The sequence below is a fragment of the Puma concolor genome, chromosome B3, assembly GCF_028749965.1.
Source record: "Puma concolor isolate L17-30 chromosome B3, mPumCon1.1.hap2, whole genome shotgun sequence".
Taxonomy (NCBI): Eukaryota; Metazoa; Chordata; class Mammalia; order Carnivora; family Felidae; genus Puma; species Puma concolor.
In genome coordinates this window covers 32,634,461-32,649,274 of record NC_141672.1, presented here as the reverse complement: position 1 = coordinate 32,649,274, position 14,814 = coordinate 32,634,461, and the positions used below count along the sequence as shown (strand labels likewise).

Genomic DNA, 14,814 nt, shown 5'->3' with positions numbered 1-14,814 from the left:
GCTACATAGGGTCTCTGACCAAGTGAGGTACAGGGAATGCTGACCGATCCAAGGTTGCCAGGAGACCCTGCACCCTAGACCCCAAAACAAATTGACCAGGAAGACTCTGGACTTCCAGAGATTTTTATAAACATGTAAAGTTTAAGTAGACTTTGGGTGCTTTGTGGATCCCGGAGTTGGGATATGTCCTTCTTTTTTTTTTTTTTTTTTAATTAATTTATTTATTTTGAGATAGTGCACAAGCGGGGGAGAGGTCGGGCATGGGGGGTGTGGAGGAAGAGAATCCCAAGCAGGCTCCAAGCTGTGAGCGAACCCATGCACCGTGAAATCATGACCTGAGCCAAAATCGAGAGTCAGATGCTCGATGACTGAGCCACCCAGGCACACCGGAATATGCCCTTCTTTGACATAATCTTTGACAGTTTCAGTAATTAAGATGAAAAAATATATATCAGGGCCTTTCTGGGCACAACATCCAAAGCTTCTGCGAAGAAAGCCACATAGCCACATAACCTATAATCGTTCCTTTGGACCCAGAAGGAAAAGAGCTGTAGTTGAACAACCCTATTTGAAATGTCCATTGTACTGTTAAGAACCCCATTCAACTACAGGCTTAGATATGGAATCCCTTCTCCAGGACTACTTGGAGCCAAGTACATAGCTCCGCTGTGAGTTCCACAAAGCCACGAGTCCTGGTGACCGACTGTTTCCCTAAAGCTGGAGAGAGATCTCCTTACTGGAAGTCCGGCACTGAAGGCAGAAGAAAAGAGAGGGGAAGGGATGTCACCTGATCCCACCCTCATAAAGTTTGCAGCTTGTGACTTTTCTCAAGCACAGGAAGGGCATTCTCCGGGCAAATAATCTCCCTTGCTGGCATGGGAAGAGTCTATTCTAACACCAAAGAATAAGGAAAAAGCCTAGTATGTTTTAGTTAAAGTGTAGGAGGGGCGGATTGTGTCCTGGAGCAGTCCAGAGTTTGATGGAAAGATTCCCTGAGGTTGAAACTTTATAGAGAAAGCACCTCTGGAGGGGAATAGCCTGCATCATTTTGAAAGAAAAAAAAAAAGTCATTATTTCATGGAACAAGGTCTTGTCTGCAATTTACCAGCATTGCCTAAAAGATGTCCCAGCTATGCTTGTCACCTTTTCTCAGTAAATCACTAAGATGGTTTTTCCCCCGCCGTTGGGCCCAATAGTTTTCTTCCTGAACAGTCTCAAGGTGAACCAAGAGATTAAAAATAGCCCATAATACGTTATTATTCCCAGTTAAGATATTAGTCACATAATACTGTTGGATTTGTACTTCCCAGAGCACCTTTCACCCAAGAATTTCTATACATTTTCCAAAGTTAACATTGTTCTGATGGATAAAAACAAGAAAGTCCAAACTGGGAGGGAGAGACATTAAATCAGTAGCGTCTACAACGTCCTTGCCAACTCTTAACTTTCTATCCTATCTAGCTGTGTGATATTAGACAAGTCACTTCCCCTCTCCGAATCTGAGCTTCATAATTTGTAAGTGGGAGGTCAGGTGCTTTCTGGCTTTTACATTCTAATTTTGTTGGAAACTACGTGGCACAGCTAATACTCCATTCTTCTTTGAAGGAGGCCTATGCCATTTAATTACAGGAGGTCTTGACATTTGCCTGTCTGACGTCAGGGACTCTGACTATTCTCAGAGACCCCAAAGGTCTATGAGCTGCAGTATTCTATTATTTTGCAGAAGCGTGCTGTGAGCCTGGGATACAGGTGCAGGCACACTGTTTAGTGAGTGAGATTAATGTGCCAGCAGCACGCATATATATCTCCACGAGGTTTTGTTATTGTCTGCAGTAGGCTCAAAGGCCATAATTCTAAGGATGTGCTTTAGGGGTAGCCACAAAGGTGGGGATTCTTCTAGATCATGAAGATGTCAATCGGATCCCTCGCAAATGTCGAGAGTTTATTGTGATGTGGGTTTAAGGTCGTCACGTACCCACCCCACCCCGCTTCATCTGCTTCACTACTACATCCTTGGTGAAGGCTGCTTTCGAAACTTGAGTGGTGTCACACACACGGCAAAGAGCTTTCATTTCTCTTTTACTGAGCTTATCTCAACCACAGCACTTCTCCCATGTGTTTTGATTTGTCTATATGCCTAGTACCCTCTTCACCGGAGAAGATTCTTGAGAGCTGAAATGCCAGCTTGTCCTAGTCACTTATTTATCTCCAGTACCTTGTAATGTATCTAGCATGTGGCAGACATTTAATAAATGTTTGTTGAATGACCGAGCACCTTTTCTGAGCAGGCACCGTGCTGCAGGTGCATCTTCTGCGTATTTGTATATCGTACTTATCACCCCCCTGCAGGATAGATACTACAATTCCTGTCATCCCAACAAAATATCTGGGGCTTGGCCAGGTGAAATGACTTGTTCAAAGCTACACAACTGGTGACGGATTCACATCTGTTTGTCAGACTTCAAAGTTCATGGTTGTCTATCCTACCGTGGTGCTAAGGACATCAATGAAGAAGTAAAGCATAAAATAAAACCACACGAGTGAATTCATCACCCAATAGCATTGATAGGGCACAGGCCTGGCTTCAACCTGAATGGGTTTTTGGAAGAGTGTAATGAGGGCAAGATCGACGGTGCTCCGGAGCTGGGTAGGCAAAGAAAGCTGCACAGAGAGGGAAGGATTGGAAGGCGGAACTGCTCCAGGCATCACACAGCTTCTGTCTAGGTACCCTGAGGGTTTCAATTTCAGTTTCCAGATTGGCATTGCAATTAGCAAGGTCTCAGGGTAGGAGCTGGGTTCTAGCTAAGTTGGAGTTGCAAGCCGGAACTGGAAAGCAAGCCTTCTTGATTCAATTAAGCAGGTCATCTGAAAAGCCACTTTGCTTCCTGGGTCTCATGGTTTGGCTAAGAGCTCTAACGCCTTTCAACTCTAAGTTGGGACCAACAGCATCAGGAGCTTATTAGAAACACGGGATCTCAAACCCTACTCTCGACCTTTTGAATCGTAATCTGCAAGGTTCCTGGGTGGTTCAGAAGCACGTTAAAATCCGAGAAACATTACTCTAGAAGATATTCTAAGGTCCTTTCTGGCTCTAATATTTTGGGAGTTTAGATTAGGAATCTTCACAATAACCAAAAAACTAACATGTTTATTAACTAGGGTTACGTAGAGATTCAAGAAGCCCGATCACCTCAACAGCGTCTTCTGAAGAATACTGTTCATTCACCGAGACTGTTATTAATGGCCTCATTTACTGAGCACTTAGCATATACAGACAACACTGCATATGGTATTTTGAATCGTAACAGCCCTCCAAGAGAAACATTATTATCCCTTTTTTACCGATGAGGAAATAATCTCACAAATTAATAAAATGTCCCCCAAATACCTGGTTCCATCAGAACTAGAGCCAGAATCTTAACCCAAAGTACATACAGCCCATGGTTTTTCTGCTACATCATACTGCCACTATTTGTAAAATTACAATCTACAGGATCAAGGGTAGGGCTACGATGTGAAGACAGACTAGCAGGTTATGAACTCATCCTTCCGCAAGGAAGAAAACCAGAAAGGTAGCCCAAAGTCTACCGAAGTCTAAAAACTGATGGGGAGGAAGAGACGGCGACATAGCTTGTTCACGAAATCCTGGAATACCTGGACCAGAATCGGAAATGTGTGGAGGCTGATATACATGTAGAACCGATATCAGAAGTGATCACTCATGAGGTCCATTTACACCAGGATATTATTCAAGCTGAAAACACAAAGAGATTTGAGGAAGGGTTAGTCATACTCAGAGACCCAAAGTGCACAACTGATTCTTAATGGGACAAAGAAACCGGGAGCCAAGCCTCTGATCTGTCAAAAATTACTCTTCAGTGCCTTTGGTAGATAGGCACTGAACTGGAGAAATCACTAGTCCGTCAAATCATGGCCAATGCTGTGGTCTTGAGATCACCGAGTGCCCGACCAAAACCTCTTATATACTGACACCGCCGTAAGCACGTGAAGTTGCGTGGAGTCTGTCTTCCCAGCGAGAGCCTGTCCTTCATTTGTACGTACAAACACTCTCTCCAGAGCACATATAAATGGACAGTATTCTCTAGAAGCACAGGTTTTTACTTAGGCTAACGAATGATTATCCCTCCCAGCAAAATGACTAAACAGAGCTCTAATAAATCAATTTGTCAATGCCTATTTCATTGTGGGAGACGATATCCCCTGTTCCATCTTTGGCTAGTGCAAACAGGACCTAATTTGAGTGCCCATGTCTACGGTTCTGAAAATCCTGGGGCTGGCAGGAACTGCAAAAAGATGCGACCCTGCCTCCGGGCAAGGAAACGACCATTGTTCTCACTTTGCAGATGAGACAGTGCAGTTCTAGAGCCGAAACTAAACGTCTCGCCCAAAGTCACATTAGTAGGAAGGAATTGAGGGACGACAAGAACAGAGTGCCCGGATGGCTGGTCTGCTATCAGCAGGATCCAACCCCTTTTGAGCCCTGTCGCATGACTGGACCTGGGAGGAAGCACTTCCATGACACCTCTCCTTTGGTTCTATGGGCTCCCTTCTCTGTGCCCTCCTTCCTTCACCCTCTTACAAACTATGTGTTTTCATTTCCCACTCAAGGTGTTTTTAGCAGGTTCTCGGAGCAGTCTGACATCCCCCTCCCCTTCCTCAATGCCCCTTTTGTCCTTCACGCCTCCTGTTTCTGCTTATTGTTTGTGGACATGAGCAAGAATTCAGAGACAAGTTTACCCCTTACCACCCCCACCTTTTCGGCCACCCTGCAAATCCTGGGGAAAGTCATTCTGTTGCTTCTTCAGAGCTATCCATCTGAGAAAACAGAAACAAAAACGGAATACCCAGCACAAGAAGGTTCAATGGGGAGAGCCCTTATAGTGATCGAGGTAACAGAAGTGCAATAACCACAGTGTCTGAAGGACTCAGTGGACCTTCACTAACCAGAGAAGCGTTCCAGGAGCATTCTAAACTACGAAGGGAGATGACCACACTGAGGATGTATTTTCTCCCATAGTTCCTAAGAGGGGCTTCCCTATGTTGCTCAGTCAGATCTTGGAGCTCACACCTGTGACTAAAGGCAGGCAGCCACCGCCCTGGGAACTCTGCTTCTGCAAGACACCTCCAATACCCAAGCTGTATTGACTCATCTCACCTAGACTGGGCCGACCTCACACCATAAAATAGCCTACGGGCATGTACAGTGATTGCCAAATTTTAACCACCTCAGCAATTTCCAAATTGAAGGAGAGACGCCTGGAATCTGGCTATACAAGACAACTGCAGTGTGGTCCCGGGTGGGGGGCGGGGGGGAGCCAACGGCACTTGCTTCCCTGAGGATGCCCCCGACTGAGCTGGCGCCACCTCAGAATGGAAAGGAACAGCCTCGAGGTTCCTATGAGCCTTCAGCATGAGGAGAGGAGGAGGAAGGAGAGACCCCACGGGTCTCCCAGCTCCTGCTTAGTCACGAGAACTCTCCAAAATCGGACATCAAAACTTCTGTCACCCCACACCTCCACCAGCCATCATTCTGAGTTCCCCTGAGGAATGTTCTGTGTCCTTAGATCCTGCCACAGGATTCCCTGCCCAGAAACACTGTAAGGTGAGAAAACCGAAGGAAGGTTTGGAAGTGGAACCAGCCAGGAGTGCCTGCCGATCCTGCGCACCTGTGCTGGAACCCAAGTCTGACATTAACGCGCCACAAGGAAGAGTTTTAACGACAGAGGAGATGACAAGGGATGGAGGGGGGCGGATAGAATATGGAAAGGTTACTTACACAGTTTCGTCATTCTTGAACTCCAGCTCCCCGTACACGTCTTCAAAATCCTCACCACCACCCTTGGCTGTCCCCTCTACTGTCCTAAAGGGGACGATTACTGTGCCCCGGGCACCTGATGTCCGCAGAACCTTGACTTCCAGGACACCAATACTCTCACTGACACGAATAGTGTCACACTCAAAAGTGAAGATGCCTGCGTGATCATCATCCAAGATGGTGACTGTGGCCACGTAAGGGGACGCCAGGATGGCCCGAGGCAACGGCAGACTATTGAGTACTATTGGAGGAATCCCTTCCTCTGGTTGCTCCTCCTCCATCCGGACATTGCTCAACCTCACGAAGAAGTGTTCATCCTCCTCAAAAATGTCATCATCAATGATGCCCACAGAGAACTCCTTCTGGGTCTCTCCTGGCTTCAGAACCACAGTGCCCTCTGTGAACTCGTAGTCAGCCCCTGCATTGGCAGAACCATCCTCTGTTTTGTAGTCCACATACACGGTCTTGGACATGTCCCCCCCTTTCCTCACCACTGTCAGGAGTACAGCCCCGCAGTTCTCCAGGCACTGGTAAGAGCATGGGTCAAAGAAGACCTTTGAGACGAAGTCCTCGGGCTCATTGGTGTGCACCTCGCTTATGCTGGAGGCCTTTTTGGCTTGTTCTGCTGCATGCTTCTTCAGAATATTGCCTGCGCCGGTCATCATACGGGTCGCTTGGATCCGGTAGAAGGCACGGCTCTTCTGTTGATGGGAAAGAGCATAGTAATTGGCCATCTCTACCAGCTGATCTAAGTCCTTCTCTGGGTGTTTTTGCTTCAGATCCTTTAGAATCCGGATCATCTCCCTGCGGGACTCATCCACTTCCTTCCCTTCCAGGGGCACCAGGTTCCCATCCAGGAAGTGGGAATTCATCATTTTCCCATCCATCTCAATGCCCTTGGGGTGGTTACCCTCTGTCTCTATGATAACCCCTCGGTGTTTATCGGTGCGGTACTTTTTGTGCATGTATTTGTAGAAGAGCAGTCGCCTGTCTGCCACCCAGGCCAGAAGGACACACACTGGAAAGAAGAAGAGAGTGAGAAGGCCTTCCCAAACCTGAACCACACCAGGAGAGAAGACTGCCAGGATCATATAGAGCCAGATGTAGGCAAAGATACTCCAGGCAGCAGTGATGAGGAAGACCCGGAGGTGCTTGATCTTACGAGTCTCTCCGTCAGGGATCACGGAGACGCAGATTCCAATGATGATGAACATGTTAAAAGCTGCACTACCTACGATGGTAGAAGGTCCCAGATCCCCAGCGATGAAGCCATGACCACACACCTCAATTAAAGACAGAAGGATCTCCGGAGCAGAGGAACCCAGGGCCATGAGGGTCAGGTTGGAGACAGTTTCATTCCAGACCCGAATTGTTGTCGTGCTGGTCTCTCCGTTGGGCTTTTTGACGGTCACCTCTCTCTCTTGAGAAGTGATGACTTCAATAGATGCCATGAAGCGGTCAGCAATGATGGACACCCCAAGGAACATGTAGATCAGGGCCACAAAATAGACAATGACCCTGGCAATCTTGTCCCCAAGGGAAGGGTTCTCCGGGTACCAGATTGGTAGGATGACACCCTCCTTGCAGTCCGAGGACTCTGAGCAGGACTCATTGTTCTGTCCTGTGCTGGGCACATCCCCTGAGCCACCAGCCTCCGCCCGGAGACCATTCAGGAAGAGCACAAAAGTAATCAGCCCAAAATGGAGGAAGGCAGAGGTGAGAGGCTGTAACCTTAACCACGCCATACACAAGACTTAGCCGCTGGCTTCCACTGCAGCACCAATGGTCCTCCCGATGGGCCAGAGACCTAGAAGAGACCAGAGAGGCAGGAAAAGGCATGAGGAAAAGGGGGACAGCAAATGGCGGGTTCCCACCAATACAAACCGACGTTTCACCTTGAGCGACATATTGCACTAACATATGGGGCAGTCTCTCACTTGGAAAAAAAGATGTCAATGGGAAGCACGAATAGCTGCTCTGTCCACAGGACCATCTGGTGGAGACTCAGTTGAAGAATGGCTTAAAATAGCTGGGAATACTGGTAATGGAAACATAAGTGATACCCTTCTAGTCCTGTCTCAGGCCCCACTGTTATCTGTGAGAGTTAAGAATCAACCGAAAATAGGCCAAGCACGACCTGAATCTTCATCCCCACTTATACTGTTTCCAGGCTTCTTCACCCCTACCATTTCCATACTCAAGAATTCTGCATGGCATACGTGCGCCAGGGTATACACCGAACTTTTTTCACGGATGACTCCCCCAAAATAAAATACGTTGCCCTTTGTGCAATTGAGCCCACCTGGGAAAACTTCCTTCCCCGAATGCAAAACTTCTACAGGCAAGCCGTAATTCTGACATTGCTTGGGGAATCAAGAGGGTTGATCGGGTGGCGAATGCTACCTGCAGTATAGCTAAACGGGGGCCCTGAAAGCTGTGCTCAAGCCCCAATACCCAGCAGCTCTTATGAAAACTTGCTTACGAAACAGCTGAGGCATCCAGTTACAGGAAGATGAAATCAGTCAGCCACTCAAACTCCACACCCAAACACTGGAAGGGCCGAGTGATAGAGATCACCATGACTGAAACGTACAAGTGGCTCTCAAATACTTTTTTTTTTTAAATCGTAGACACGATTTGGGGGTGAAATGCAGCCTCATCCGCCGGCCTCAGACCAGTAAGAGCGGAGCACGAATTCAGGAGAATGAGAAGAAACTCAACAGAAACTACGGATTCATCTTTCCACTCATTGCCTCATTCAGACGCAAGGAGAATGCAAATATCCATGTGATAGCTCTAAAAAAAAAAAAAAAGGAAAAAAGCTATTTGCCCATTTGTCCACCTCTGCTGCGCCCATGCGGGGTACCCTTAGTAACAGAAGAATGCTGATTTGCGTCTGTACAGTACCTTAAAGGATTCAAAGTCCTGTCCTCCACATCTGTCCCCCTTTCTCCACTGTTTCCCATCTCAGAATATGGCACCTCCATCCACCCTGTTACTCATGCCAGACAATGGGTATGTGTCTGCAGGCCTTCCCCCTTGCTCCTGTCCCTTGTGCACCCAGCACTGAAGCCTAGACTCTCCCCCCACCTCTACCAAAACCATCACAGCCACCATTACTCCTCACCTCACGAATCTACTGCAGTGACCTCCTGACCGAACTCTCCACTCCATTTCCTCAGACAGCAACAGTCGCCTTTTCTAAAAACTCCAAACCTACACTGTCACATCCCTACGTGAAGCCCTTCCGTAGTTTCTGCTTATCCTTAATATAAAGGTTCTTTACCATCACTTCTCCCCCTTTTGGCTAAGATCAAGTGTGCTATCTGTTCTCATCAGTTTCAAGATTCTTTACCATGACCTACAAAGTCTCCCCCTTTATCTTCTGCCACTCTCCCTCTTACTGCATTTCAGCAGCAATGGACTTCATGTCTGGCCCTGGATAGCACCAAGTTATTTTCCACCTCAGGACCTTTGCACACACGACATCATCCACGCACGCCTGAAATGACTATTTCTTCTTGGTACCCCTACTCTTAACAAGGCTTTAGATCTTAGCTTAATATCACTGTCTCAGAAAAAATTACTCTCACTCCTAAAGACGGTCAACTTTCCCTGTTATGTCTTCTCATCACACTGTCCTTTTCCTTCATGGCACTTATGAAACTTTGAAATTACATGTTTATTTGTGGGGTTATATAATGAATGTCTAACTCATCCATTAAACTGTGAATAAAATCAAGGCAGAAAGACTGCGTCTATTCTGTTTATTGTCGTGTCCTAAGTAGTCAGTTAGTGCGTTCTCAGCAGCTGTATGTTTTTGGAATAAACAAATATAGCCACTAAGGAAGCGTCCTCAGTGCTATGGACTGAACTGTGTCCCCCAGACCCCGCCATTCATATGATGAGCCCCTAGACCCCAGTGTGACTGTACTGGGAGGCAGAGCTTTTAGGAGGTAATTAAAGTTAAGTGCGGTTATAAGGGTGGGTCCTACTCTGATAGGATTGATGGCTTTATAAGAAGAGGAAGACAGAAAGCACTCTCTCCCCACCACATAGCCAGAAAGTGGCACGGGCAAGCCAGGAAGAGAGCTCTCTCCAGAAAATGAAATGGCTGGACCTTGATCTTGGACATTCTAGCCTCCAGAACTGCGAGAAAATGGGATTTCTATTGTTTAAGCCACCCAATCTGTGGTGTTTTGTTATGGCTGCCTGAGCAGACTAATACACTCAGACATCAGCCTTCTTTAAAGCCATTTTATGACCTGGATTATAGCCATTTGCTTTAGAAAACAATATAGAGATCTCATAGACATATCCTGACTAGATTTTAGAGGCTACGTATGACCTCTTTAAATTGTACTCAAAGAGAAATTCCCTTCAGGACACAGTACACCTTGGTGCATACTGTAATCATGAAGGCCTCCCTTCCAAAGAGCTCCAAGGATTAACTTGGTTTCATATTCCCCAGAATGGCAGCCAAGTGCTGAGGCCCACATTCCCCACGGCCCAGGTACTTGGGGTCATCACAGCAGGTGCGTGGGGCTCTGACCGCCCTCAGAAAAGAGGATATGAGGATGACAATGGAAGAGTGGGGCAGCTGAAGGTGTTCCGTATCCGTGTTCAAAGGTCGAAAAGTCTCTCAAAATCTGCGATGAACGCAGATCCCCCCACCCTGGAGAAACGTGGACAGAGAAGGATCTTGGCACTTAGCCTTGACCTCTGAAAACCCTCCATTTTGCGGATTCTGATAAGCCCCATGCAGTAGGAGACAGAAGGTGGGCACAGCTGGAGCAGCTCTTTGATCAGAAGCCAACATGGTGACCGGAGGAGGCAGCTGCGTGGGCCAGCCAACCTGAAGGAGGTGGGCTATCCACAGGTTAGGGAAGAGGGCTGGCTTTCTGAAGCCAAAGGACATGGGACACTTAGGTAGTAGAGTTTTCCTGATTAACAGGGGACAGGGCTTCCTCTTCTCCCACCCGGCAGGGGGATAAGGATCGTGGTCTTTGCTCTCCTAGGTCTTGCAAACCACCTGCGACCACTGGTTTTCTGGAGAATACGCTGTCATGTGGTCAGAATGAGGAGCCACTCTAGAAAGACTGTTCCCTGGGGGCCCCTGGGGGGCTCAGTCGGTTAAGGGTCCGACTTCATCTCGGGTCATGAGCTCGCCGTTCGTGGGTTCGAGCCCCGTGTCGGGCTCTGTGCTGACAGCTCAGAGCCTGGAGCCTGCTTCGGATTCTGTGTCTCCCTCTCTCTCTGCCCCTCCCCTGCTCATACTCTGTCTCTCTGTCTCTCTCTCTCTCAAAAATAAATAAACATTACCAAAAAAATAATAGAAAGAAAGAAAGAAAGAAAGAAAGAAAGAAAGAAAGAAAGAAAGACTGTTCCCTGAGAAACAAATAAACTGAAGGCAAAGATGAAAGAAAACAAGGCAGGAAGGTAGCTAGTAAATGCCTGCACCAAGTTCTTGGAATTGACGGTGGAAAATGATCTGTGAATTCCCAGTTGTTCCTTCCGGCCCTGCCAGGAAATGGTTTCTGCCCGAGATGTCAGGGGGACAGTGGACACGGTGGACAGACACAGCCAATAGTCATTTTTGTGTGTGTGTTGTTACCCCAGCCCCAGACACAACTGAGGCAGCTCCCGACCTACTGGGGACCCACCCCAGCTCCTTAGAGAACCAAATATCTCCTGTGGTTCCAGAAGGCTCTTAATCAGCACTAAAGTACGTATGCTCAGGTATCTGACTCCGTTTGAGAGCCCCAACACCTCCCCAAATAGTGAAGATGTTAATAACAGTAACTAACACATCTAAGTGCTTCTCATGTGCATAATGCCCAGTACTTACTTCCTCACTTGATCTTCAGAGCAATCCTATGAGATTAGTACTATTTTTATCCCTGCTTTATATTTTGGGAAACTAAGCCTTAATTAAGTCATTTACTGAAAGTATAAAGCAAGGAAATAGAAAAGCCAGAACTCACACACAGATGACATAAAATTTATGTTTTTAACCACTCCATTTTACTAAGATGTCCCACTTTGTTGTAGAATGTCCATGGCCCCATCAGCTTCCACTTTTCTTTTTTTTTTATTTTTTTAATATTGTATTTATTTTTGAGAGAGAGAGAGAGAGTGAAAGCGGGGGAGGGGAAGAGAGAGAGGGAGCCACAGAATCCGAAGCAGGCTCCAGGCTCCGAGCTGTCAGCACAGAGCCCGACACGGGGCTCGAACTCACAAACGGTGAGATCATGACCTGAGCCGAAATCAGACGCTTAACCAACTGAGCCACCCAAGTGCCTCTCAGCGTCCAGTTTTCTGTGGACTTAGAAGCAATATGACTAACCCATGGACCCTGACGGGGGAGACCAACCATGTGGCAGAGCTACCTAGTCCCCAGGCTTACTGGTGTGCCCTGGCTGGCTGAGGCAGTCTCCCACCTGAATACTCTCTTCCCCTTCGGTTCAGTGTGACAAAATTAGCCAACGCCTATGATCTGTCAGGACTCTACCAGATGCCAATGGGCAAAATGAAAAGTAACACATAGGCTTTGCCCTCAAAGGTACAATCCAGCAGGCCCGGACAGCTGCACAAATAGGCATTTTTACTGTGATAAGTGAAGGCGCAGGCAGAATGCTGTGGGAACATGAGGAAGGCACTGAGCCAGCTTGGGGATTCAGGGAGGCGTTCTGAAGGAAGTGATCCTTGAAATGAGTCTTCAAGCCTGAGTGAGCTGTGGTCAAAAAGAAGAAGGAAGAGAGAAGAGAAAGAAAGAAAGAAAGAAAGAAAGAAAGAAAGAAAGAAAGAAAGAAAGAAAGAAAGAAAGAAAGAAAGAAAGAAAGAAAGAAAGAAAGAAAGAAAGAAAGAAAGAAAGAAAGAAGTGAGGAAGGAAGGAAGGAAGGAAGGAAGGAAGGAAGAAAGAAGTGAGGAAGGAAGGAAGGAAGGAAGGAAGGAAGGAAGGAAGGAGGCGTGATGGAGGGAGAGAGGAGGGAGAGAGGGAAAGGAGGGAGGGAGGGAGATAGGGAGGGAGGCGAGGGGCGGAGGAAAGGAAGGAAGGAAGGAAGGAAGGAAGGAAGGAAGGAAGGAAGGAGGGAGGGAGGCGTGATGGAGGGAGGGAGGAGGGAGAGGGAAAGAAGGAGGGAGGGAGGGATATAGGGAGGGAGGCGAGGGATGGAGGGATGGAGGGAAGGAAGGAAGGAAGGAAGGAAGGAAGGAAGGAAGGAAGGAAGGAAGGGAGGGAGGGAGAAAGAGGGACATTTGAGTCAAACGGATAGACCAAGAAAAGACATGGAGACATGGAAAAGCCTGCTGTGTGCTTGGATTTACAAGGAATTCAGTATGAGGGGCACCTGGGTGGCTCAGTCGGTTAAGCGTCCAACTCTTGGTTTTGGCTCTGGTCATGATCTCACGCTTTGTGAGTTCGAACCCTGCATCAGGCTCTGTGCTGACAGCGCGGAGCTTGCTTGACATTCTCTCCCTCCCTCTCTCTCTGCCCCTCCCCCACTCACTCACTCTGTCTCTCTCTCAAAAATAAATGAACTTAAAAAAAAAAAAAAAAACAAAAACCAAGGAATTCAGTGTGAGGTAGGAGGGGCGAAGACGAGTGGCCAGAAGACTGGACACGTAGGAAGGACTGGGTTCATGGCAAGTCTTATATGCTAGGCTGAGACGACAGGATTTCAACCCAAGGTCAGTAAAAGGCCAATGAAAGGATTTTAAACAGGAGAACGACAAGGTCTGATTTGTATTTCAGAAAAACCAATTTGGCTAAAGGGTTTAAGATGGCTGTTAAGAAGAACCAGACCGGAGCAGGATGATCAGTGAGAGATCTCTTGGAAACACAGCAGATACAGATAAAAGAGGGTGGGCCTGGAACATTTTCTGCAGATGATGACCCTCTGTCCCCATGTCACACTCTTCTTCCTCAGCTGAACCAATGCCCCAACTCAGCCCATGGCTTCTCATCCCTTTCCTGGATTATTTTCCGAACACCCCCAGGGCCATCTGCAAGGTGTCTGTGTCCTCAGCAGTGGCTCCTGACATCTTTTAATATCACTGGCAAATTTAATTAAAGTCACTGTTCCTCTGCTCTTCCAGATCATTAATAAAACAGTGCCACCAGGCCAGACTGAGCAAATTCTCCCTCCTGCTACGCCCTCCACTTTCTCCAATGGGAACACTGCTCCAGGCCTGTCACCAGCCTGGGTAGAGTCGTCCTGCTCTGCTTCTAAATCTGGGCCCCTGCACAGGCGTCACGGCCAATTTACATTAAAGTTTTAGTGCAGCCGGGCTGCACTGGATCCAACGTGTCACCGGAGTCCCTGAGCACTGCATCTTCTGTACCTCCTCTGCCTACAGGGATGACCGTCGGTACAGAGTCCTCTCTGGCAGTGCTCCCCAGAAACACAGGAACGAAATCCCTTGCACCCGCAAGAGTGGGAAAGATGTGACCTCGGCTGCTTAGGTAGTTTGTCACACCGGAGCTTGGATCCAAGGAGGAAAACATAATGGTGCTGGATTTTGTGCATTATTATCTCTTTGAATCTTCACGGTGAAGGAGCTGCTATCATCATAGTGCTCCGTTTTGCAGGTAAGCTCATTTGAGCTCCCAAAGATTAAGTAATTTGCCTAAAAATCACAGTAAGTAGAAAACTAAGCATCTGAGTACTGGCAGCCCGACTCCGAGACATATGGTGTCCACCACTGGCTTGGGACGGACCCTGGATTTGAGGACCCCTTTGAGCAAGGGCCCAGGAAGGATGGGGTAGGCCTTTCTGGGTGTGCATGAGCTTGGCAGTTCTCCATACTCCAAGGCAGCCTGGAGCACTGACAGAGCCCCAGATTTGAAAGCAGGAGACAAGAGCTTTTTCCACAGGCTGTAAGAATTCAAAGAGTCAGTGAACCTCTCAGGGGGTTAGCTTCCTCGTCCAGAAAACTCACGTCGGGTGGGATGGTCTCCATAGGTCCTCTTTGACAAA

The 14,814-nt window shown here is 47.6% G+C and overlaps 1 protein-coding gene across 7 annotated transcripts in view; it reads right to left on the bottom strand.

Annotated features, from left to right (window-relative positions):
• SLC8A3 (solute carrier family 8 member A3) overlaps positions 1 to 14,814 on the bottom strand; it is a 143,732-nt gene that overhangs the window by 115,471 nt on the left and 13,447 nt on the right. For all 7 annotated transcript variants that reach the window (XM_086709406.1, XM_086709408.1, XM_086709409.1 and 4 more), the window contains exon 2: positions 5,798 to 7,643. In XM_086709406.1, coding sequence (XP_086565532.1) covers positions 5,798 to 7,581 — 1,784 coding nt within the window. In that variant the 5' untranslated portion in view covers positions 7,582 to 7,643. The remainder of the gene's footprint in view (positions 1 to 5,797; positions 7,644 to 14,814) is intronic.